The sequence below is a fragment of the Onychomys torridus genome, chromosome 11 (assembly GCF_903995425.1).
Source record: "Onychomys torridus chromosome 11, mOncTor1.1, whole genome shotgun sequence".
NCBI classification, from domain to species: domain Eukaryota; kingdom Metazoa; phylum Chordata; class Mammalia; order Rodentia; family Cricetidae; genus Onychomys; species Onychomys torridus.
Window position 1 is genome coordinate 30,642,612 of NC_050453.1, and position 26,524 is coordinate 30,669,135.

General features: G+C 41.0%; 2 protein-coding genes across 5 annotated transcripts in view; one reads left to right on the forward strand and one right to left on the reverse strand.

Annotated features, from left to right (window-relative positions):
* The window catches only part of C11H1orf112 (chromosome 11 C1orf112 homolog), a 43,050-nt gene extending 40,328 nt beyond the window's left edge, over window positions 1–2,722 (forward strand). For all 4 annotated transcript variants that reach the window (XM_036201814.1, XM_036201815.1, XM_036201816.1 and 1 more), the window contains 2 exons: window positions 1,149–1,268; window positions 2,224–2,722. In XM_036201814.1, the coding sequence (XP_036057707.1) occupies window positions 1,149–1,268; window positions 2,224–2,421 (318 nt within the window). In that variant the 3' untranslated portion in view covers window positions 2,422–2,722. The remainder of the gene's footprint in view (window positions 1–1,148; window positions 1,269–2,223) is intronic.
* Scyl3 (SCY1 like pseudokinase 3) overlaps window positions 864–26,524 on the reverse strand; it is a 30,473-nt gene continuing 4,812 nt past the window's right edge. Inside the window, exons 3-14 of the mRNA XM_036201819.1 lie at window positions 20,197–20,382; window positions 18,439–18,552; window positions 16,433–16,489; window positions 15,239–15,341; window positions 14,061–14,172; window positions 11,840–11,917; window positions 10,802–10,941; window positions 9,345–9,526; window positions 7,998–8,169; window positions 5,431–5,595; window positions 3,994–4,679; window positions 864–3,209 (exon numbers count right to left, since the gene is read on the reverse strand). Coding sequence (XP_036057712.1) covers window positions 3,153–3,209; window positions 3,994–4,679; window positions 5,431–5,595; window positions 7,998–8,169; window positions 9,345–9,526; window positions 10,802–10,941; window positions 11,840–11,917; window positions 14,061–14,172; window positions 15,239–15,341; window positions 16,433–16,489; window positions 18,439–18,552; window positions 20,197–20,382 — 2,052 coding nt within the window. The 3' untranslated portion in view covers window positions 864–3,152. The remainder of the gene's footprint in view (window positions 3,210–3,993; window positions 4,680–5,430; window positions 5,596–7,997; window positions 8,170–9,344; window positions 9,527–10,801; window positions 10,942–11,839; window positions 11,918–14,060; window positions 14,173–15,238; window positions 15,342–16,432; window positions 16,490–18,438; window positions 18,553–20,196; window positions 20,383–26,524) is intronic.

A 26,524-nucleotide genomic window follows, 5' to 3' on the forward strand; every position in this document is an offset into this window, starting at 1 on the left:
TGTTTGTGAAAGAAATCTGAAGCATTTTTTGTATAAATGTAAAGGGAACCACAACTTGTATGAATCAGTTAAGAGTGTATATCAGAGAAGTAAATGACTTTATGCTATATCTTATGGGTACAGTGACTTAAACGTTGTCAACAAGATGAAAAAGTATGGATCTCTAACATTGCTGATTATAATTGACTACACATGATTACAAGTCCTAGCATTATGGTTTTTACTATGTTTTAGTATGATTTCAGAATGTGTTTCTAATATACAGAGACAGACTTTATTTTTGTAGATAGGATCTCACTGTGTAGCCCTGGCTGGATTTGATCTCAGAGATCTTCCTGCTTCTGCCTCCTGAGTGCTGGAATTAAGGGTGTGTAAAGTGGTGTTTCTACAGTTGAGTACAGTCAAAAAACTTTTAAATATAGGGATCCAATATATACTCTGGTGTTATGATGTAAGGGGGTAATTGATATACTAATAAGCATACTTGTCAAACTTAGAATACTAGGAAATGTAAATTATACTTAAGCACATATTTAACTGGGTTCTCTGTAGTTTATAAATTACTCACTTGAGTTGTTACTAAACATAAATATGCATATGTGTTACAGTTAGTACATGTGTAAAAGTAACTTTTGCCAGCATCACACCCTGAACAATAAGTTGAATGTTAGCATACTTTAGTTGGAGAGACAACTCTCAATTCTGTAGTGAAGAATCTTCTAAGGCTCTCTAAGAACACTCTGGTTCTTAACCTGTGGGTCAAAACCCTCCCAACACAGGGTTACATATCACATATCCTGCATATCCGACATTTACCTTGTGATTTGTAACAGTAGCAAAATTATAGTTAATGAAGTAGCAACGAAATAATTTTATGGTTGGGGGGCCACTACATGAGGAACTGTGTTAAAGTTGGCAGCATTAGAAAGGGTGAGAACATTGCTCTAAGGGGATTGTATTCAGGTTATACTAAAAGAGAAGTCTACCTAACCTAGAATTTGCTTGGTCACAGGTTAAGCCAGAATGATTTAACACTCAGCACTTATAGACATGTACATAAAGTAGTCAGTTTCTTCTTCTAACTCTCACTAGATACCAAGTGGTATGAGAATGCTAATGTGTCAGTGGTTTTTGATGATCTCTGACAGACAGGACTTGTAGATGAAACTGAAGCTGCCATAGTGGACCATGCTAAAAAGAAGAAAGGCACCTTCTGGGAACCTGCTGCTAAGGTGACTGGAGGAGAAGCCAATGGGTTGGCACTACAGGTATGGGCTGCTTTTCAGTATGGTTAATGGTCAAACAATGGAACGGCTGCCCTCATTACTGATAAAACAAACTAGTTTGATTCTTGTCTTTGTGCTGAATATCAAGTACAATCTAGACACATACAATTCCCATTTTATGTTAGTTGCACGTCAAAAACAAAACCATATATTTTTCCTGAAGTGTTAGCAACACAGGCAAGAACTACAAAAAATAGTTGTAAACATTATACCAAATATACTTTTATTATTGGAAGTCACATATTGTACCAATGATGACATAAATGCATTTTCTGACTCACAGATAACAATCAGCAAATAGCCCATGTCTTTTCTCCTCATCAAGCCAGCCTCATAATTACCTTTCTCTATTATCACATGTACCTATTGATTGGCACAAATTTGACACTACTATGTAATTCAAAATTGTGTTTTTAACATAAGTATAATATAATTTGGAATTTCAGGCAATAGTAATTTTTGTTTTTGTCTTTCCTTTTAAGATGTAGCTGTAAGCCTGAAATACATAAAGTTCAATATAAGTCAGTTATGTTCATAAGCCCTTGAATTTAAATTGTGACATCCCTTTGGAAAACTGATTATTAGATATGTCTGGGTCTCAGTTCCTCTTACTCCTCCCTGTATAAGATGTCTTGAGCCTTAGTTTTCCTCAGCTGGCCCCCAAAGCATGTTGAAAACTAGTTCTCATCATTTATAAACTTAATATTAGGAAAATCACATTTGATTTCTCTTAATGGTGTTTTTAAAGAACACTCATTGATAGTTGTTGGGCAAGACAGCATGGAGAGTTCTCCTGGACTGCCACAGACAATTAGGATTAGGTATTACTGTAGATGGGGAGGGTGCTCTTTGTGATCCCAGGATTACAGTTTCTCTTGAATTATTTCTAGAATGAGTATTATGGTATTACTTGTTTCATGCTTTCCCTATTTTCCAGCCTTGTACAAAAAGAGCCCGGCATGAGTTGCCCTTTGAAGAAGAGTATAGGTTAGCATTTCAAGCAGCAGCAGGGGCTTTGGAGACAACGGAGATGTTACTCCAGCAGGCCCCCGCTCCAGACTGGCTGGTAGTGGAACTGGAGGCACTGCAAGAAAAGATTGAGAAGCTCAAGTGCTGTGTACCTGAGGGTATATGAATGGACTCTCGTAGTCGACAGAACTGGGTTTGACTGATTCTTCATCAGCTGCCCTGCCTGGCTGTTTTGTAAATGAAATTACGAATGTAAATTGTTTGTACATTTTCATTGCACATATAAAACTTTTATAAATGTGAAAATAACCTTTATTTGACATAGAGAACAAGATGGGGGGATATTTCTCGTTGAGAACTTTGGTACAGTTTAATACAGGTGAAACAGTAACTGCCCAGGTCCAAAGGAGGGACCTTCTTTTACTCAGATGATAAACTGTAAACAAATAAATAAGCTGCTTAAAGAACCTTAGCAGTTTGAAGTTATAATTTACAGCTAGAATCTTTTTTTCTTTAGTAAGTCATTATTTCACAATAGAGCTTTACTCTTACTTTTAAAGAAATGGCACAAAATTAAGCTTACCAGCTTGAATTTTTTATTTTCTTTACTTCCAGAATGTCCTGGAAAAAGCACTTCTTAGCTACTTACTTTGCAATGGGAACTGGCCTTGGTCAAGTGCACACAGGCTCTTCTTCCTAGAATCCGGCACCGAGCCTTCTGCCACCCAGGGCTTAGTCAGCAACTTGAGGTTGGTCTCAGCTTGAGTTGGCACAGACTGCAAAAAGAGCTTCTGGTATGGGGAACACAAGCTGCTTTGGGGTTCTACATCCATGCAGCTTGCTCTGAGGTATTACTTCTTTAAGAATTATTCCTGAAATGTAAGCTCTTCCTCATCGTCACCAATTGTTATCTTCCCAGGTCAGCTCTTCTTCTTCCCAGCCTTCTGCCTCTCCCTGCAACAGAACACACCAACTATCTGAGGCAGATTATATACACTAAGCATTCGAAAATGGCCCATTTGTTTATGTCAGAAGAGACTGCTTCACAATAAGATAAAACTAACCGAAGTTAGAGCAAGATTGCGTTGGTTGTAATGTTATATCCCACAACTAATGGAAAGTAACTGTGCAGTCCAGTAAAAGCAGTCAGATTCTTTTCCCAAGTCAAGGAGTTACTCATGCACAGGCATGGCTCAGGACAGCCATACACAAGGCACAACACATAAGGTTTAAAATGAGATTTCTTTTAAAGATTTATTTTTATTTGATGTGTATGCATTTCTATGCACCACTTGTGTGCCTATAGAGGTCAGAGAGTGATTGAACCTCCTGGAACAGGAGTTGCAGACAGGTATGAGGCATTATGAGGGTGCTGGAAATCAAACCTGGGTCCTCTAGAAGGATAGCCAGTACTGTTAACCACAGAGCCATCTCTCCAACCCCAAGATTTTAGTTTGGTAACTTGATTTTTTGAACAGTTTTGAACTAGGAACTTTGTAGATGACAATGCTGTGCAATAGGTTGGACGTGCCTGAGGGATTAGTCCTGTTTTTTTTTTTTTTTGGCAGCACCATGAAAAGAAACCATTTCTAGGAACTGGCATTGTTGATTCTAGGTTTAATTTGATTATTTTAACCAGCTGTGTATAATACTTTCATGAAAAAACTACTTGTTTATTGTTAACTAGGACGTCCAAGGAAACCCTGACTAGCACATTTGGTACAAAGAATGAACTCACCTCAGTCATTTCTGTTGCAGCAAATTTTGAGGAAAACTGCATCACTGGTGAGATGTTATCCTTGTCAGGGACCATCACTTCTGTCCTCAGTTCAGGGAAAATAAGCAAAGTACCCGAAGGCTTAATTTCTGGGATCATATCTGCAAACCAGTCCAACTCAGGATCTTGTACTGGCTTCTTTTTGACTTGTATGGTAAACTCTTCTCCTAACCCAAGTTCTGACCGAACCTTAAGTGGTCTTTCTTGGGCTACATCTGGTGGTTTGACTTCCCCGTGCTGTATATGATTGGTCTTTGAGGAAGGACTAGATTTCAAAGGCTTAGACTCCTGAGTGAGGGGAAGCAAAGCTGCTGCAGTAGGCTTCTGCTCCCCTGAGGTAACAGAAATGGCAGCAGAGGCTCCAGCCACTGTGTTTCCTTCAGTACCAAAGCTAGACTCACAGTCATCCCAGGACTCCTCCTCTGTGTTCAGATTCATGTGCCGGGACTCTGCTACATCACAGGGTTCTTGGGGCCGTATCTGAATATTGGCAGTTGGGTGCTCAGGCTCCTCAGGCTCACTCCAGTCAGGCCACTCCTCGGGCTTACTACTAGAACCTGCTGGGAAGTTTCCATTGTCCTCTGAAGTGTTTTTTACATCTGAGATTCCATTCATAGGGAATTTAATAGAGTGGGAAAACTGATCACCTATGGGTATATGCAAGAATTAGTCTCATAAAATGTTAAGAGCAAGCAAATAAGTAGAGGTCTAATTATTTAGAAATATCCGTGCACACTAGCAAAAAAGTTAGGCAAACAGCCATATAAGTTCTCCAAATATATTTAACTTAAAGCGTAGCATGTCACAAATAACTAATTGTTAGACCTTTGACTAAATATCCAAACACTCATGGGTGTAAATAAGTACAGATGCAGTCTTCTTACCCTTGAGGTTGTAATTACATCCAAAAATGGGTGCTCAAGTAAGTTTTAAAAAATTATTTACTGTGGGGGTGTCCCCTCACATTCTGGGTGCATGAATGCCATAGTGCAGGTATGGAGGCAAAGGACAATCATGCAGTTGGTTCTACTTTATGTGAGTTCCCAAAATTGAACTTGGGTTACTAGCTTTTCACCACAAGTGCTTTTACTTTCTGAGCCATCTTCCCAGCCCATTTTATTTTTCAAAGATCCATTGTTAATTATGTGTTTGTCTGTGTGTGGGTATACAGGTGAGTGCAGCGCCCACAGAGGCCAGAAGCATTGGATGTATCTGATAAAAAAATGAATTCAAGTAATGTTAACTCATTATTTGGAAAGGTTAGGTATATAACCAATAATTAGGAGAGGTAAAAAGAGAGGCATAGAGGAACTCTGAAGTGCACTTGATTTTCAAAATTCAAGCTTAATATTCTCAGGAATAGATCGAGGTAACGGGAAGCTCAGTTAAAATTCTTACCTGTTTGTAAAAGAGTATTATTGTAACACTCTTCTTGTATGTGCTTCTTGCTGTTGATAGGCATGTTGCCAGAAAACAGCCATTTAGGGAATGCATTAGAAGAGGGGTTCTCCAAGACTTGTGAGATCTGACTCTGCTGGCTGCAGACAACATGCATGGGAGAAGCTGAAGAAAGGGAAGGAAGTGGATATGCTCACTGATCTAGCACTTGATTGGTGAATAACAGTCAAGGGAAACGGGTCTCTAGCACTGATAAAAGAACATCAACTCTTTGACCAAAAGCTATTATTAAATGGGTTGCCTGGCTCTGAAGGTTTAAGACAGGTTGTATTGAGAGCCGCTGGTGGCAAAAGGCCATGGGAGTATACAGCAGATGACAACTAATGTTCAGAAGGTCAACCTGTCAGAACCAAGGGTTCTGGTGGAGGAAACAACCCAAGGCTTTTGGAGTTAACTGCCTTTTGAATGAATTGGCTGTTTCTTGTTGTAAACTTCTTGTGCAATAATAGCTTTCCCATTACCCATGCCTTTTCACAAAATGTATATATGTAATCTCATGATTACATCTCTGTCTTATTGGCACATATATCTGTGGATGATCAGGAAGATGGCTTTTCATTTAGCTGTATAATTTTGATATATAGAAAATATACTAGGATATCCTTCATAGCCAGATCCATTGTCCCATGAGACTGTAGACACTTAAAGCCTGCTTTGCTCCTTCTGCTCAGACTAACAGAAAATAATAATCGCTCCTCAGTCTAACACAAACTGCACTCATTTAGCTCATTTTTACATCAGAGGAAGCTCAAACTATACTAAAAACCTTTGTAAATATATCATAAGTTTAAAACTTTATAAGGTCAGAGTTGCAGGAGTCTCACCAAGGATACTAATACAAAATACCCTAAGAAAAGCTTGTCAGTTCTTCACTTGCCAAGTCTGCTGATAAAAAGCTATGTCTCAGAGTTTATTTGTTGCATTGGGCACTGCGCTCCCTCCTGAGACCTTGGAAGCTTGCATTACCATGGTAATGGCTCTGCTCCTTATTGTCTATTCTAGGAATGTGCTATGACCTTGAGGGTTTTGAAACTTTTCTCAGGATTGCTAGGAGTCTCCTGTTAGAAATATGGAAAATCAGGGAAGAGAAGGATGAGAGGTGAAAAGACACTGTGGACTTAGACAACAAAGAGAACAGCAAAGAGATCCGGGAATTAACTTAGAACAATAAAGTGAATGGACTGAAAGAGTTTGGTGTAGGCAGATTCATTTGATATCCCTCAGATTAGAATCCCGGTGCTTTTAAGCATCTTCCCGACTCTGGGAGAAATCTCCTTGGGGCAGGTACCCAGGGGACATTTGATAAGGTTGGGTCCACTGAACATGTGGTGATTGGACAGAACTATGAAGTATTACATAGATAAAATCTTTAGGAAACCTTGGTAAGTTACAGTCCTTAAAATCTAAGACCTTGATTCTAACTTCCTTTTAAGAATAAAAGGCTAGTAAGAGTACAAGCTGAACAAACAATATTAATGACTTAATACCACATAACTATATATTGAAAATAATTAAAATAACTTATGCTGTGGATATTTGACCTTGAGTGAGGAAAGTAGCTATCTTTAACAGTTTACCAGGAAGCTTATATTCAAGACTGGATATTGACCAGAAAGATTTAGTAAAATTACAGCTGAATATTTCCCCTACCTTAAAGCTAGGGTAAGGGGAGTCAATTGTCATTATAAGGCTTCAGCTCTCTATAGCACCTCTCTCTTCTTCACCCTCAGCCCTCAGGGCCTAGCACTACAAGCCAAAGAACTGCATGAGAAAGACCAGAATTTTGTAATGAAATCATGGTCACATTCAAGGTCATACAAAGTAGCAAAAAAGGCAATGACACTGTTGATACAAAATTCTCATGCTACCTCTCCCATAGAGTACAGTGGGAACAAACCAAAATCAAAGATTTCCTGAAGTACACAAAAACAGCTTTTACCCAAAGTCCAATAAAGTCAAAAGAACTTAAGTATTAAAAAGAATAACAGTCTTTTAATAGTCCCAACTAAAATTCAAATATACCCTCTGACCCACATAGTCTCCTTCTGAGACTACCTTAAGGCATGGAATCCCACATAAGAAAGATGCATATGTAAGGGTGTTTATGGTACTACAGTTTATACACTGGTCAAAAATCTAGCAGTGGATACAACAGCTATGACTATAAATAACTGAATTGGATTCAGGGAAATATTAGGCAGGTATAAAAGTGAGGTAGGTTTTTATGTATTGGCCTGGGAACACATCTTTAATATGGAATACATGAAAATAAGCTTTAGACTTGTGCACAGCATCATTAAATATACTCTTATAAAAAACACATACATTGAGTATGTAAAAAATCTGTGTCCCTTTGTGGGCTTACAAAAAATGGATTCTTACTGAAACATTAAAGGTACCCACTATGAGGAATTTGAAAAGGGAAACCACTTTCCTCATATTTCTTGACCTCAACATAAACCTGTATCAACATAATAAAAACCTAATAAAATAATGTTTAATCTTACCTTCAGGGGAAAGGTCACTGGTTTTGGTAAAACTTGGAGCAGTGCGCTTAAAGATCTTGGTTCTTTCTCCTCCCACAACCACCTCTGGTCCAAGCAGAGATACCAGCACTGCCAGGCTACGAAGAGTAATTGCCACAATGGAATTGCTGGTATCACGAAGGCCCAGTAATACCTAGGAGCAGAACTGGGGATGAGTGTAGACAACTACTACCTTTCTCTCCCAGAAAGGAGCAACTGGCCTGCAACCATAATGCTTCTTTAAATGAATGATATTTTCTGGAATATTTCTTTTTTTTACCTTTCTAGAGCTTTATTGAGAGAGAGGGGGAGAGAGAAAGAGAAAGAGGGAGAGAGAGACAGAGATATTGATCGCACGGAGGGAAGAGAGCAGAAAAAGAAAAGGGCTCCTGAACATTTCTAAGTCAGCAGTTTTCCAACTAACTATGGGAAAGAAACAATATTTTGCCCTCCCAAAATATCATGGCTTGCCACCCATACCTCTCGACTCCTGACTCCTAAATAGCCAAATTATGAGCCAGCCCCAGAGCAAAGGCTCCATGAAAATGGGTGTGGACTGCCTGACAGAGCTGCCCAACAACATACATTAAGTACTGTTGCTGGGAGTGGAGTATCCAGGCTTGTATGCAGGCCCTCAGCAGCAGCTGCACCTGACTTCACACTTTAGTTCTCCAGAGCTCCTGAAAAATTTTTGTTATTTGATCCACATCACTGTGATTTTTTTTTTTTTTTTTTTTTTTCTGAGACCGTTTCTCTGTGTAACAGCCATTGCTGTCTGGAACTTGATCTGTAGACCAGGCTAGCCTTGAACTCCTAAGATCTGCATGCCACTGCCTCCTGAGTGCTGGGATTAAAGGTGTGCACCACCACACCCAGCTCTGATAATTTATGGCATAAAAAATGATTACAAACTTTGGTTGAGCGCAAATCCTAACATTTCCTATGGTGGGGCAAACAGGTTGAAAATCACTGATAACAGTCTCGTGTTCTCTCCAGGGCAATTACCATAATGTAACTATCATTCCACAAATGCTAGTGACGGGCCATGGGTCTGCTTGGGCTTGGTTTTGTCTTCTCATTTATTTATCTCCAAGATTAGCAAACAGAATCATAGTTGCTCACAGATTAAGACTAAACATCTTAGGTTAATTAATTTGCCAAGAAGACTGGAATGAAAATACAATTTCACCCCTTTATATTCTAGTAACTTTTAAACTCAGCTGCCATCTCAAGGCTTTGTGAGAGTTATCTGAAAACCATGTCTCTCCTTCATTCCTGAAGTGGCAGCACTCTGCATTCTCATCGGCCCACTGCCAGCTTGGTCCTGACCTGTGGCAAGATGACTTTCTTCAGCTGTTCCTGAGTGAAGTGCTCCACGTAGGCTTCGATGTGGGACAGTAACACCATCCTCACATGCTCCTCATGGACCTCGAACAGCTGGAGAAGCACAGGGATCACCCGTGACTGGAACAGTGCTGGCGAGAGCAAGCAAGGAGTCTCTCCTGCATTCTCTACCCCAAATCAGAGGGTACAGACAAGTCGTTCAGCGAAAAGGGTAAAGAACATAATCTGTCAGCCAAGTCCAGAATTTTACACATAGCTTATGTATTTGTCTACAATTGTAAGCCCCGAGCTAAAGGAATTTCTTAGGTAGATTCAAAATTACTTGAAGGCTTTACTGTCTCAAGTGCTCTCTGCATCCTGTCTATTCCTGGTTAGTGGGTCAGGTATGATCTTTGAAGAGCACTGAGGTGATTCATGGGTTCTCCCTCAAATCCAGTGAGGACAGAAAGCTTTAAGGGAAAAATCAAGGCTAAAGTAAATATGTTCAATCCAGAGATAAAATGCAAGTCTAAACTGAAATAACTACCCATAGTATCTGTTAGGATGGCACCATTTAAGAAAATGAACTCTGTGGGGGCAGAAGAGATGGCTCATTGGTTAACAACAATGGCGATTGCAGAGGACCCAGGTGCAGGTCCCAGGATTCATAGTGGCTTACAATCATTCCTTCCTAACTCCAGTTTTAGGAGATCCAGTGCCCTCTTGTGTCTTCCATGGGGACCAGGCACGCATGTAAGTAAAACACTCATACACATAAAACTAAATTAAAAAAAAAACTTATTTAAGAAATGAATTATTAAAGCAGGACCCAGCCTAACTCTAAATTCTTTAGTATATTAAAAATGCGTTCTCTAATCTGATGTGTTACCATCTAAAGACTATCATCGATTAAAAAAAAAAAGACTATCATCTTATAAATCTTTTTTCTTTTTTCTTTTTTTGGAGCTGAGGATTGAACCCAGCACTCTACCACTGAACTAAATCCCTAACCCCTATAAATCTTATGTTTCAGAAACCCACAGTTCCAAGAAATAAAGTGACCTTGGAGATTTTCAAACGTTTTACTAAAGTACAGCATGGGTTGCTTTGAGTATCTTAGGAAGCACAGACCTAAGAATCACTGAAAAGATAACCTGAAAACATGTGTTAACCAATTAAAAGCTCATATATGCACCACCCTGCATTTGTGTGTGTGTGTGTGTGTGTGTGTGTGTGTGTGTGTGTAACTGCTTGCAGCAGTGAATATGACTCTCCAGGAAGAGATGTAAGCTGTTCCACATTCACCCATGGGCACTGGTACTGGAGCTGGAATTGAAGCTATCATCTGAGCAGCTGTTCTGTGCCAACATTAACTTTGGAATACTGCAATGTTACCCCACTCAAAAAATGGACTAATAATTGCCAGACTCCTTAATAACTAGTAATACTAAGAAAAAATTCACCTTTTTTAGGGCCAAGGAGATAGGGAAGAAAACTCTTAACAGCCACTGGCTCAGCAAACACCAACTGATTAAGCAAAAGAGGCACCAATCTTGAAGCTATTAATTCTTCTGACAAGCAGCTCACTCTGTCCAGCAGAAATCTGAGGACAGATGAAGAAGAGATGCTGTTGGCCTCCAATCTGGTGATGTCCCCTCTGTTCTCTGCTAGATGTGCTGATCACCTTACTTGATGGTGTTCTGCTATCCATCTCCTGCTTCTAACTGCTGCTGACTGTTAGCTCTTTAACTTTGGCTTGTTACATGCTTAGTGTTAATACATGGCCTTCCTTGGCCACTGCTCTACCTTCTTCCTCCTCTCCCACGCACTTGCTCAGTCTCCAGCCTTACTGCAATTCTAAGTGCTCCCTCCACTTCATACAGGTTCTTCCCCTCAGCCTACAAACCTCCCAGCTTTATCTTTTATATCTTTGTTATCTCAGTGTCTCCTTCACTGGTCCATCAATGCTCTTACATCACCCTCTTACCTGCTGACTGAACCACTATATACTAACCAACACAAGCCTCACGTGACCTAAGTCTGCCTCCACAAACAGAATGATAAGTAAAAAGAGCTCTACCTATCTCATGGTTTACCTTCACTCCCTCTGTGGCTTCAAGGCAAGAAGTCCACTACCTACACTACTCTGCCTTGCTATTCGAGGATCACCTCTTACCTGTCCTTGTTTTGGAGTCTGCCCCCCAGCAGGATTCCAGTGCTTGCCATTTGCTACACCAATCACAGTGGGTCTTACCTTTGTGCGTTTACTCCTGTTGGTTCTCTAAAGACCTCCCTCCCAGCAAAGCAAGACTCACACCCACCTTTACATTTCAGTTACTAGTCTAGCTATGGCGGCATTACCAGTACAGTTTGTCCCGGGCACAGTGGAAAATATGACATGTAGGAAGTTTAATAACGACTGTGAAGTCAGAAGTCTGTCATCCCTGGATCACTGACATGCTCACATAAGTTAAGTTAGTGAAGTTTCTTTCTGAACTTACTTGAAAAATTCAGTTTTTTCATCTTCACTCTTTAATGTCAAGCTTCTCAAGAAATTCACAACTTCTAGAAAATCATTTCTAAATGCAATGCGATAAAATGGTAGGACAATAGATTAAAGGCATGTTAAGTATTGAAGCCATTATCACAGACCATAGCACCATTTTCAATGAAGAAATGTTCTCTATTTCCTATGCAAGATTCAGAGTAGCTTATGAGATAAATACAGTGGAACAAACCTGTAAGAGCCTAATAACTTAATAATTCCAAAAACACCTGCCAGAGGATATAAATGGAAATGCATAAGCTAGTGTACTTTAGGCTTCGATAGCGACCATACTTTTCCAAATCTTTCACTGTAACAGGACACTGGTAAAAGGATTATCCTGGAAGAAATGGCATAACCATTTCACAGAAGCTGCTGATTCCCAAGTCTCTCTTTTGGTGAAGTGAAAACACCTGGGAAATGGAATTTCTGTAGGAGTCACAGGTATTTTCTTTCTTTTCTGAGTTTTGCAGTCAGGCAAGGTCAGTTTCTGAGGAGTCCACAGACAGTCCAAAACCTGTAAACTGTTCTGTTCCAAGAGAGCATGGCTCACATCCTACCATATGGAAACTACTGCATGGCAGTTAAGCACGCAAGCTTGGCAGCCTACATGGCATGCACAGGTACCACATCTATTCCCATGTGAACACCTCCATGAGACCCTTGGACAACTCATCATTAGGAAAATACTCAAGAAACTCAAAAGACCACTTTTTACTACATAAGCTATTTTTCTGCTTTTCTAGAAATGTTTTGTATCACATGCTGTTTCAGGACGGTACCCAATACTATAGCATACCAGCAATATGTGCTCCAATGAGTTTTTCTGCAATTATGGTTTAATACTACATCTTTACATCTGTTTACATCTCTCACTGCAAATGGTAGCATATATGGTCTATAAATATATGAGTATGTGTTCATAAACTTTAACTTCTTATAAGGGCAACTTGTTTACACGTCATGGACCCAGATGATAAATAGAGTATATTTTATGTGTTCATCACACGTTTCTTCCTTTGATATTTCTAGGCTATGAAATTTGTCTCAGTTTCAATTTTCTAAACCTTAAAGATTCATGTCAAATCTAAGTGGATCTGTGCACTCTGGCCCCATGTCTTTTAAGAGTCAGCAGAGCACAGGGACAAGTGTCTTTAGTCAAATGGAACTGCCTCAGCTGCCTCGGTGATGGATGGCGGCTGCTTCATCCTGTTGCCTCCGGCCTGTCTACTCCTCATGCCACAGTGGGATGTGTGAGTGTGGGTTGGAGTACTCTTTGGTTTTTTTCTTCCCTCTATACTAATACACATTTCTTAAAGAACTTATATTACACGGAGTGGTAACAATTCACTACAATGAATTATCTGTGTAGAGATTTTTATATCATGAAGCACCATTTACAAACACAAGAAAATACATGTTTGTAATAACTGTTGTAAGATTTGTAAATCTAAATGTATACAATTGTATTTGTCAATTTAAGAAATAAATGGAGGGTGTAGCCTGCTGCACTGGAAAAGTTAAAAATATTTTCTCAGAAACATAAATGGCAACTCTTGGCTCCTGATAACTGTAGGCAGGCATGACTTCAATAACCACCCCACACATGCCTCTCAGGTGGCTTGTCGTGGGGCTGCACAGCCTTCCTTTGCTGTGCTTCCCTCCAAGCTCTCTACGCACAAACACAGAAAGATGTCTTGTTTACAAAACATCAGGTGAGCTCTGCTAATAAAGTCCACAAACATGGAACTAATGTGGGCACAAGGCTGTGCTCACAGAAATGAAGAACATAAAATTAAAATTAACCTTGAAGGTTCAATACCACCTGTGAGCCTAGGAAGTATTTATTTACACTGTGCCCTGCCTTCCTTCTAACTGACTTCTCCATGTTCTGGAACAGAGGAAAGTCTACTGCCATAAGTAACACCAACGTGCCTCCCTCCCAAAACATACCACTGATGCAGTGACAGCACACAGGAGAGGCCATGTTTATCGACTTTCTCAATTAACATACAACTGGAAACTATTTCACACAGATTTGTTTCTTTATAATCAAAATCCCTATGAATCTGGATAGAATTCCTTCACAACAACTAAGAATTCCTAAAACTTTCTGTGATAGGAACCTGAGAGGCAACCAAATTCTCTCTCTGCAGCACATCACATGATGCCCTCACCTGAAGAGATCATGGGACAGTAAGGTGCTGAGCGCTGGCCGACACTTTGGCAGGGGATTCAGCAGAGCTGAGTGCAAGGTCTGTAGGAAGCTGGAGAGAACATCCGCTGAAACTGAAATCCAGAGCTACAGTTAGTTCCAGTGCCTTCTCCCTCTTTTCGGGCCTCTCTAGCTGGAGTCTGGTGAGAGCAAAAACCAACCTGTAAAAGCCCAAGCACACAAAGCCCCGGCTGTTGCTACATGACTTCTGTCGTGTAGGCAGGTATACAGCACTGTCCTGCCGGCATGATCAACACTGCCTCAGGTGCCTCCCTTCTACTGCTTCCCGTTTCCTGACTCCACCTCTGATCCAAAAAGATGGTTCAAAGGGGCACATTTGCAGGTCTTTCCTGGGTAGGTCCTTCACAACAGAGTCGACCGAATGCCTATATTTTCAATTCTTCTACACATCTGCCACCATTATGGGTGCATGGGAGAGTAGTTAGTTCAAAAAAGAGCAATGCCACAGAGCCTTAGGCTCTAATTCTCAAACATTTAGGATCCCAGTAGAAGCTCCATTGACTGCTGAAGAGTCAGCAGAGTGAGACAGAGCACTGAAGGACCTAATGTGGTACACACCGCAGTGACCTTCACAGGTGCAGAACTAATGTCCCAGAGGCCATCCCAGGAGAGGGACACAGCTGCCAAGCATGCAATTAGAGAACACAGAGGGAGCAGAGAGTTGTCTTTACGTAGCCTGGGCTTTAAGAGGGCATGCAAGAAAAAATACTAAGTAAATTATAGTAGGAAAAAAGTAATGACGTTGGAAGAAAAGAGAGTTTAAGCCTGGTTTTGGAATTAATTTAACAGAACACTGGAGTCATACTCTACTATTCAAGCTATTGCAGCTCAGTTACTAAGGGCATTTAGTTGCCACAAGATAACTCAATAATGAACTCAGAAGACAATCACACATGACGGGGGCAGCCACTGTTCGAAGTGCTTCCTACTTAAAATTCCTTTTTATTATTCATACTTATAGAACCCCAAGCTTTCCCGCTTCCTGCTGCTGCTGTCCTATGTAAACTGGTAAGCAGCAGGTTCCCCACCACACTAAAGGTAGCCCTTGGATTTCCACACTGCGGGTGGGGATGCCTTTCCTACTTAATCTGTGCATTCGGCAGTACAGCTCCAACTCACCCTGCTCATTCAAGATGGGGAGCAAGCTGTCCACCAAAGTTCCGAAGGAATAGGCATCCCGGGCATGTCCATGGGACTCTGGAAGGGCTGCAAATTCTGGAGACTAAATGCAGTAAGACTTAGAATGAGACGATCTACTTTACAAGCTGTCTCCAACGCTCTCCCATGTTTGCATTTATTATACTCAAATCTAACGGTACCATACTCCACAGGCTTTAAGAACTATTAGTACACAGTATGTGACAAATTGGTACAACTGTACGTCAATTAAAATGGTAGGTCTCTCTCAAAAATGGAGAAACTCTGAACTATTAGGAAATAGTAGGTCTCTCTCAAATATGGGAAAACTTTGAAATATTAGTTGATGGAACCCATCAAAGATTTAAAAATATCATATGTGAAGAAAAAGAAAATGCTTATCTGTGGCTTTCTGAAATGTGTCTGATTACAACCCAGGGTAAAAAATACTATACGTAATCCAATAGGTATACACAAACAATGAAAACAACAAAAAACAATCTTGTTTTCTTATAATCTGGCAATGCCCAGATATTATATTTTCAACTTTTTCAAAATGCTAATCAATTGACTTAAAATCCATAAGTCATCAGTTTTAAAGACCCCTAGTCTACGCATATATACAACAGATTTGGCTAACTCTTGAGATTGCAAATCTTAGGTCTCTGAAGCTTACAGTCGGGCTTTGCATTTCTAGAACACATTGACAATGTCTGGAGGTTGGTGCTTAATTTAGGGCTTGTAAAAACTGTGTAAGGCTCATCTTTCTAGATTGCAGTAAATGGCCCTTTCCGTCCCATGACCTGACTATCATTCTTCTCCATGCCACGGAGTCCCAGCTAGTGCTAGCTAGGGAGGGATGAGGTCACTGCGTCCCCATAATCACGGTCTCCAGCAAAGGACAGCGACTTAAGAAATAAATACGACACTCCTGCCACACTGGGGCATTTCCGTCTTTTTTTTTTTTTTTTTTTCTGTATAAACAAAAACCATAAGCTGCGATATCCCTAACTGTGACAGTAAAATTAAGCTCGGACATTTTCAAGGTCAGAAGCATCATGGGGCATCCATAGTTTAGTAAAGAAAGGGCAGAGGAAATGGCAAGGGGCTTTTGTTTTAGACTCTGTTACACAGCAGAGTCTTGAGTTAGAGTTGCACAGAGGGGCCTTTACTCACCATCTCCTCAGGAGGAATAGATGCTGGGTCTCTTACTGACTGGATACTTCTGAGAAACTAGACAGAAATCAAGAAAAAGAACTCATAACGTATTGGGTAAGTTAATCTTAGTTCAACCTAAAAAAGAAATAAGCAGTGGAAGCAGGAGCCATGAAACCTTTAAATCAAGGCCATACATCCAGTACACAAACTTAAAACTTTCCTGATTCAGTGTGAATATGGCCCCAGTACAGCACCAGGCTTAGGAAGAATATGCCAGCTGTTCTTCTTCCCATCATGCTCTGGTGTCCGAAGCGCCTGGAACTACCTATTTCCCGCAGATAGAATAACTGAAAGGTGTTTTGGTGAGATGTGGCACATGCCTGTAAGTGCCCACTAGTAAGGAAGCTGAAGCAGGAAGGTTACTTCAGCCTGTAAATTCAAGACCAGCCTGGATGACAGTGAGAGCCTGTTTAAAAAAAAAAAAAAAAAAAAATAGCAAGCTACTGGTCAGCACATGACAAAAATTTACCACATGTCACTAAATGATGGGAATCTTAAGTTTTGCTGTCACAAGACATAAAAGCCGAGGCTCCTATGGGCTGCACAGATAAAAACAACACCCCAAAATAGGTATACCTACTCACCTATTCAAAGATTATTTCTGAAAAGCTTACATGTCCAAAACATCATTTAAAGCATAAGGACTATGAAATGATGCAATAGATCTCCTGTTCCAAACCAGTGCTTACAACCTGGAGAGAAGCTAACAGCTCTAATAGCTGAGTGCCATGAAGCCCACAGGAGCGATTAATTCTCTCGACAGGGAAGGCTTCAGAGATGGACTTAGGTTCGATTTAATGTGTTTCCGTTTTTTAGGAGGCCAATGAGAAGGAAGAAGGTGGTCCAGCAGCAGAATCACATCAGAGCAGACAGGGAAGCAGCAGAGCTGCTTGTGTAAGCAGTAGCTCAGGAGCATGGGACTGTGGGTGCTAAACAGAGCTGAGACAGGATGGACAGGTATTGTGAAGAGTTGTGTATGCATTACAAAGAATTTATGCTGTGGACTACATAGAAGAAAGTATGCAACAGAGACAGAAGTAATGAGAGAATATTTACAGAACTGGCAGCATCAGAACAGAGTACCATTCATGAAGGTCAAGTGTAGAAACAGCTCAAGAAGACAGTCTGAACCAACACATCAAAGAGAGAGCAGTGAAGAGTGCTTCCTCGATCTTCCAGGGGACCTGAGGCCAGTTCCCAGCACCCATTAAGGTGACTCACAACTGCCTATCACGCCAGGTACAGGGGATCTGACAGCCTCTACTGGCCGCCCTGGGCATCTGCACAGATGTAGAACATGCACGCACGCACGCACCCTACCTTTAAAAAAGAGCCAATACTTCCACAGAGACTTTATGAAGGAAGTGACTTTTATTTCTTTTAGAAAAAGTGAGCCAGAAACAGCATGAAAAGGTGAAAAGAAACAAAACTGGGAAGAGCAGCTTGTCAACCAGGAGGGAAATGTACAGAAAGTACCCTAGCAGCAAGAACTCGGCCCACAATTCCATATAATCCAGTGTTCTGACCCTGGGCAACTGAGACAATGCGCAGTGAGTACTTCTGGCCTTTGTGACAGACAGGTGCTATTCCAGGGGGAGACAGAAAGAGTTCGACACTCAACTGCTGGGACAGAAGGGACGCATAAAGCTGACCTCAGCCCTGAGCATACGTCTAAGGAAGCACAAGTACTTATAGGGAACAGAGAGGCAGGCACCTGGCTTCAATGTTGAATAAACCGTTTACCTCTCCATCTTCGGCTCCTTACCTACTAAATGAGAAGGGACATGAACCTCAGAACTTCTTTGAGGAATAAACATTCAGTTTTCTGAACATGAGCATTAACAGAAGAAAGTTCAAGTCTTCAAATCTAAAATCCTAACAGTGAAGGAGAGTGCCCAGGTAATAACCCCATCTCACATCACCATCATACCCTCCATGAGGAAGAGGGCTGCCAGCTGGCTCACCTCTGGTGTGGCCTGAGGAACTTTGCACACTGTTTCCATGCCACCAAGCTTCCAGTGCCCATCTTCACTCACAAAAACAGATGATAAGCAGACATTGTTGTGTGTCAGATGTCCCTGGGAAAGAGACAAACGGAAGAGGAAGAAGACTGACACCCCAAACTGAAGGTTTTAAACAATTAAACACTGGTTACCACACACAGGGCAATGGGGTCTTTGGCACCTGGAGGCTACCGAATGGAGCTGGGCTTAAATGAACAAACGAGATGCAGCTGAGGAGGGAAGGCTCCGCTAGCTCCCTGCCTGGCAGGAAGGTCAGAAAGACATGAAAGCCAGTGCACAGACAGCATCATCCCATTCTTGGGAATCAGGAGCCATGTGTGTCCTTAAACATACACAAGTCTCCATGGCCTGGATCGCTTGCTTCCAATTCCTTAAACAGAGTGATGGTTCCTGCAGGTTCTGTCACTTTCCCCCAAAGTCTTTCTTGCCTGTCATCTGTCAGGAACCCAGACTGCTTTACCTGAAAGCTGGGCAGTCAGTAGACATTAACAAAATCCCTCCAGAAGAGGAGAAACTGGAACAAGGACCACCAGAAAAATTCCCACCCATCACAGAAGAATCAAGTTTAAAACTATTAAAAAAAAAAAAGTATAACTTCAATAAAAATGAGGAAGGGAGAAAATGAAAACAGGGCCTGAGTAATTAAATTTCTTTTTCAAACCAGGAATCATTCATTCCAGTACACAAAAAGTACACTAAATATTCTAGTCACATGATCCAATGTGTATGCATTTTATACAGAAGACTCTGATATATAGCAAAGGAAGATTTTACAATATATGATATGCTTCCATTGGGGAAAAATAAGAGAATAAACAGAATATTTGCTTGATACACACACAAAATTTCTCTAGAATAAAGCACTGAGCACCACAGCTGCTTCTGGAGGACAATTAGATCCAAAGATGAGACCGAGGTTTAGCTTGCCCTCATACTGTTGCTTTTCTATTACTGATACATTTTCTTCAACAAAAAAATACTCCTCCCCAACGAGACAGTAATAACTCTTGCTGCCATGTGAACCTCAACAGTCTGGAATTGGAAAGCCTGTCTCCCCCTGACAGAAACAGCTTTAGACACTAAGATGAGCCTGGTGCTGGGTGTGTCGCCTGCGTTGCTGCTGTCCCATCTCTACAGACTGCCAAAGACCTCACGCTTCAGAATGTAAACACCACAGACAGCAGCTCAGAACAGTGGCAACAGACAGACATAAATAAGCAAGTGCAGAACCAACATCCCAACTAGACATCACCAGAGGCAGGCTTACTGGCTATATCACCTTCTTTTCGGGGCTGTCTCTTTATTGGATTCACCCACCCAAACGGAAACACCACTTCTTCCCAAGAAACGGTTCTTTCTTTCTTTGAAATCTAAAGTGGAGCAGAACTGGAAACCAACAAGAGCCTTGGTCTACAGCAACACTACTGGCAGACCTTTCTCTTACCCAACACTGACTGTAGCTCTATTTAGATAAAGACTTACTTAAAACAAGAGGAAGACAGTCAACTGAGAGAAAACTGTCTAAACAACTGCTCAAGGACAGTGAACCAGTTGCTGATTCCACAAACTCTCTGTAGGATCTCTTGTTCTTTCCACTTTCTGTCTCAGTTTCTCTCTGTACCGGTCTCTAAAGACCACCATCCAGAGGGTCACTTCAGTCCCCATCAATGCTGTGAGGGAGACTGTCAAACCACTTACTCTGTCATGAAGGAAGATAAGAGCCAGCAATATGTCATAGATTCCAGCACAAACTTCTGCAGGAGACAGGGTTTCCAACGCCACTTCCAAAGGCTGCACTCTCTCAGTGACGAGATGAATGCCATCTGCTTCCACAGTACAAGATAAAAATCTTAGCAAGCAAGGGTGACGGAGGGTCTTTAAGTGCTTTAAAATACAAATACAAGAGTTGATGAAGTTAATGACTCAAACCAGATTAATTAGTTTCACACACACTGTAATAAAAGTCATGCTTTTATTGATGGTCCCTTCTACCTCCCCATATTACCCCAAATTTCAAGGACAAAAAAAGAATCTATAACTTGTTCTAACTTTCTTCAACTTACCAATATTTAAGTAACTACAGAGACTTCCTATTCCCTTTAAAGTCTCCCGAGCCCTTACGCCTTCCAACTATCATTGCTAGGAATTTGAAATGAAAGCCAGAAATGACCCAAGGACTCTGCAGGCATCCACATTATGGAGCAGTGAGGACAATACCGAGGATGAATTGGGTCTCTCTTCTTAGGACGAACTACACATGAACAACAGCAGGCCTCAGCTGTGAAGCAGTGGAGTAAAGGTACTAAAACTGCACCCCAAATCTCAACTTTCAGGCTAGAATCAGAAAGGAGCCCAGGAAGGGCAGAGTATGAGGACATTGTCCCAGAGGGTAGCGAGCTGGGGAAGGAAAGGCCTGACCTTCTGTGAAGCCACAAATCCTCAAACTGTGGAACAGCAAGCAGGCACAGGGAAAGACCTAACCAGGAGGGCAAAGGTTCAAGGAAGGAAAGGAAATCTGAACTGCTATTCCTGGGAATTTGAGGTCTGAACCTAAGGAAGATTAACTGCCTTCTAACTGAAGCCTGAAAAGAGCCTTATTAGAGAACTGGAGGCAGAATTGATAATCTCTGCCACACCACATTAAAATATCCAAAAAGGAATCCAAAATCTATTCAGCCTGAGAATGTGATCCAATTTTAATGGGAAATTAAAAACTCAAGGTATGGATTAACTGTATGAATATGACATGAAGCTGTTAACCAATCCAAGGAATAGAACGCCTGTTTGTTTTACTGGTCAGCGCCAGCGGAACCTGTGTGACGATAATGAAAGGTCCAATGCAGGTAATGAAGTTCCTCAAAAGGGCAAAGAGGAGCATAAAGAAAGCATAATTACTAAAAATACAAACTGGCCCAAATCTCCATACACAAATTTAAGAACTTCAGTTAACACAGAATGGGATAAAAACATTTTTTTTTTGGTTGTTGTTTTTTTTTTGTTTTTTGAGACAGGGTTTCTCTGTGTAGCTTTGCGCCTTTCCTGGAACGTACTGGGTAGCCCAGGCTGGCCTCGAACACACAAAGATCTGCTTGCCTCTGCCTCCCGAGTGCTGGGATTAAAGGCGTGTGCCACCACCACCTGGTGGGATAAACATTTTAGATTTAAAGGACATATGGCTTCTGGGGCCAAATTTTAAAAGTTTCTTTAAAAACATAAAATAGCCAGGTGGTGGTGGCGCACGCCTTTAATCCCAGCACTGGGAGGCAGAGCCAGGCGGATCTCTGAGTTCGAAGCTAGCCTGGTCTACAAAGTTGAGTTCTAGGAAAGGCACAAAACTACACAGAGAAACCCTGTCTTGAAAAACAAAAACAAAACAAAACAAAACAAACAAACAACAAACAAACGAAAAACATAAAATATTCTCAGCTCATCCTGCCCTGAACATTTGCTGACCCCTGTCACTGGGATATATAATTCTTATTAAACATTGTATTTTATTATCTTTTTACCTATTTATCAAATATCAAATCCTTTTAAAATATTTCAACATTTTAAAAAGTTTCATTAACTGAAAAGTGATTGCCATGCTTTTTTTCAGTTACATGTCTCACCAACAAAAATGCCTCATATGCTATAAGTACACCTACATTTAACACATAGTACTAGAAAACAACATCCAGGCATGGTGGCAAATGCCTTTAATCAGCACTCGGGAGGCCACCTGGTCTACATCGTGCATCGCAGGGCAGCCAGGGTTACACACTAAATACCCAAATATTAAAAGATAAGAAGGAGTTTAAGTCGCCAGTCCCACTCCCCTCAAACTACAATGAATTATGATGGAGAAGCCTCTGGTCTCATGTTTAGAAATCCCCAATATAAAATACCCTATCAGTTTCCTTAGCAGACAGACAATATACATGAAAGGATGACAAGTACAAGTCCCTTTTGCTTGATTTTGTTAAAATCACAGTGGTTCTTCCCTTTTTGGTTTTGAAATATGAGCTGAGATTGGAACTAGCACTCAGAGGCAGACAAGAGAAAGCAACTGGAAACTTGAGGTCCAAATAAGGAAGTCAACTGCTTGCTAACTGAGTGTTGTGACAGTCACTACTGCTGGTTCTATTACAGCCTTAGTCGCTCTGGATTGTCTATTCCTAGTACATGCTTCATATGATGGAAATTTTAACTTGACTACTGGCTGAGTATGATGGTACACTCTAACCCAGCACTGTGGGGACAGACAGACAGACAGCGTCAGTGTGTGGTGGTACACTCTAACCCAGCACTGTGGGGACAGACAGACAGATAGACAGGGTCAGTATGTGGTGGTACACTCTAATCCAGCACTGTGGAGACAGACAGACAGACAGACAGCGTCAGTGTGTGGTGGTACACTATAACCCAGCACTGGGGGACAGACAGACAGACAGCGTCAGTGTGTGGTGGTACACTATAACCCAGCACTGGGGGACAGACAGACAGACAGGCAGGGTCAATGTATGGATGTACACTCTAACCAGCACTAGTGGGGACAGACAGGAGGGTCAGTGCAAGTTTGAGACTAGTCTATTCCACAAAGTGTCATCCAAGCCTGACTGTGTCTCGATAAAAACAAACTAAAATAAACAAAATTACTTCAAACAAACAAACAAAAAAACATGAAGAAATTTTTATTTAACTGGTAATCACAAGCTACTGACTTGAACTTGAACTTGACTACTTGCATTGAAAACAGTCCGTCACAGAGAGCACAGGAGGACCTAGAGGAGCCAAAGCTCCTGACAGCGGGCTGGCTAAATGAGTATGGCTGATTGGAGAGAGTTTCTTATATGTACATTTTAAACTATAATTTCTATATAAAATTATGTACCCTCCGTAACCTCCTTCATACTTCCAATTTTTAAGTTATTTCAAATAATTTTCAAACTAAACATGAAATATTTCACTTTTCTCTGTTTAAGAAAAACTCTTGATTCCCCCTTTATGTCTTAAGGATCTAATTAATTTCCTCTCTTCTTTAATACTTTTTACATTTATTATTATGTTCGTGTGGGTACGGGCTATGGTGTGGATGAGGTCAGAGGATAACCTGCAGAAGTGGACTCTCTCCTCCAACCACTTGGTCCTGGGTATTGAACTCAGGTCAACAGCCAGGGCAGTGAGCACCTCTACCTGCTAAGCCCTGGCAAGCCCTCCTTTGATCTTTGTGTACTGTTTTTTATTCTCCTACTACTCAGGAAAACACTCATTCTATGCTGGCTGGAAGACACAAAGTCATTAAGTGGTCACCTGACCCAGGTAAATTTTAGTTTTGCCTCCCCTCCCACACATGTCCAGAAAAAACTTTCAGAACTTCATAAAGTTGACCCACTCTATGTTCTCCTCTACAGTGTAAATGCAAGCATATGCTCTTAGACAGAAGGCCATCACTTAGGCTGGGACACCAATATAATAAAATAACCAAGATGGCCTGTTCCTCTTCCTCAAAGATGTGTGTGCATCTAGGACAAGGATGCAGATACGCTGTTTTAAATACTGATGGCCTGAGAGTTGGATCACAAACTAGGAAACAAATGCAGACAAGGAACAAAGAAGAACGACGTCTACTCTGGAGACTCAGGTAATGGACAGGCAGGTGGAAATGCAGACAGTAAGTGTGGGCATCTACTGGTTTGGGGTACACTCCACCAGGAAGAGCCTATGTACCTCAGGATGCCAAAGAGAACAACGAAGAATAGCTCTGCAGCTGTGCTGGAATCCAATGGGTTCTGGGATCATCTCTACAAGCTTGTGATTCCCATGAAGCCTACCTGCATTTGGACTGTAGCAGACCACAGTAACCAGACACATTCTTAGGATGTTTCATTTCTTTCAGGCCATAGGCTAGAACTGAACTTTAATCCCAGTGAGAAGATTATGCTTTTAGTTACAGTTGATGAATTTATGATAAAATGTGGTTGGAGAGACTTAGCTACTTCATATATTGTTCTGTGACAAACCATATGGCTACATTTCTTCTTCCAGAGGCCAACAATATAGTATGGTTATGATTTTTAATTTATAATGATAGAGAAAGAATAGAATTATTCCCTAGTAATAGCTGAAGCTCTCAGAGGTAGGATCAAGAACCCACCCTAGAGACAGGGGCTGCTAACTACAGTTGCTTTAGTACTTAGAAATCTAGGACATTACATCCCTAAAGTTAACGTGTTTTTTGTTTTGGTTTGGTTTTTCGAGACAGGGTTTCTCTGTGTAGCTTTGTGCCTTTCCTGGAACTCACTTTGTAGCCCAGGCTGGCCTCGAACTCACAGAGATCCGCCTTGCTCTGCCTCCCGAGTGCTGGGATTAAAGGCGTGCACCACCACCGCCTGGCTAAAGTTAACATGTTACATGCCATATACTTCTTAAGTACCATGACCAGTTCTTCAGACTCCAGGACTCCCTGATAATACCAACTCCTTAGCCTTCTGTTGTTGTCCCAACTTCTCACTGTAGGGCTGAAGAAACAAGTGGGGGCTACCTGCAAGGTCTCAGCCAGGGGATCTGAAGGTAGGAAATTCTTTATCTAAGCTTTAAAATTCTTACAGCACAGAAATCTTCATCACCAAGAGCAGATCTCTGGGATTTTTTCTTATAAAAAATTTATGAGCTGTGTTATTTTTACTTCAGGGTCCATAAGCTACAAAAGGTAGTAATTAAAAACTCTTGATAGCCTTAAGAACAGGAAGAACTAAAGCGTAGTGCCTCACTGGTTATAGTCACTCTAAATAATAAAACACAACACACCCAGTCTAACAGATGAAAGTAAGTGAAAACATTAAATGCTAACTGCATGTAAGAGTAAAGTATGATGTCCCATCTTTTGCAAAATTACAATAGGAATTATTAACAATATCTAGATGGGGTGGAAGAGACAAAAATATGATTTTTACCCAGCATGTACCACTCCCAGAGCATGAATGCACACGTGCGCTTGCAAAAAAATGTGTACTGAGAAGACTGTTTCACATGTCATTTTCCTTAGGAACCATTTAAGTGTCAATTTTGTGTTTAATCAAAGATATGGCATCAAGTAACTAATTAGTGTGAGCAATGAAATATCAATATTACTGACATAACCTTTTAAAGCCATTAAAGAAAGAAACCATTTAAAGAGCTTGTGAAATGTTCTACATCTATTGACTTTTGAAAAGGAATTCTTACTGATACAGACCATGATTCAAACAAACCAGGTATCAGTTCAAACTGAATTACTTCCCATTTCTACTACAGAAACACTGAAGAGTTCATTCATAAACACAACTGTAGTATTCTCTCTAGAAACTACTCCTTGAAGATGCTCTGAATTAGAAAATATGCAAAAGTTAGTTATTCATGGAACTACCAGCACACAGCACTGCTTTTCTTTAAGAAAAGTGGTTATTTTACTGAATACTGTTCCAAGATGGGATCATTCTTTTTCTGTGGTATTTTTCCTTTTCTCTCTTTTACTTTTTTTTTTTTTTGGTGTGTGTGCTGAGGCTAGATCCATATACTAACCATGTCATGGGAGTACTACATGTCTGGGCTATACCACCAGCCTAAGCATCATTTCTTCTTACTGTCAATGTCCCCTGACATTGAATCACATAGCAAACTGACTGCAATGATGCTCTCAATGAAGGGTGGCAGTGACCAGGGGCGAAAGGTACTTTCTTACTGGGGCAAAAATGGATGCCTCCAGAAGTCTACGACCCTGTAAGGTCTCTCACCAAGAACCAAAGGCAGGGTAAACATTCTTTCTGTGGCATCTGATCTAACACACAAATTAAAAATGTTGGGACAAAGGCTGGAGAGATGGCTCAGCAGTTATGAGCACTTGGCTGCTCTTGCAGAGGACCCAGGTATGATTCCCAGAACTCACATGACCCCTAACCCTAACCCTAACAGTTCCAAGAGATCTGATGCCCTCTTCTGACCTCCTTGGCTACTAAGTGAACGCACATGGCCCACAGACATACATACAGGCAAATCGTTCATATAC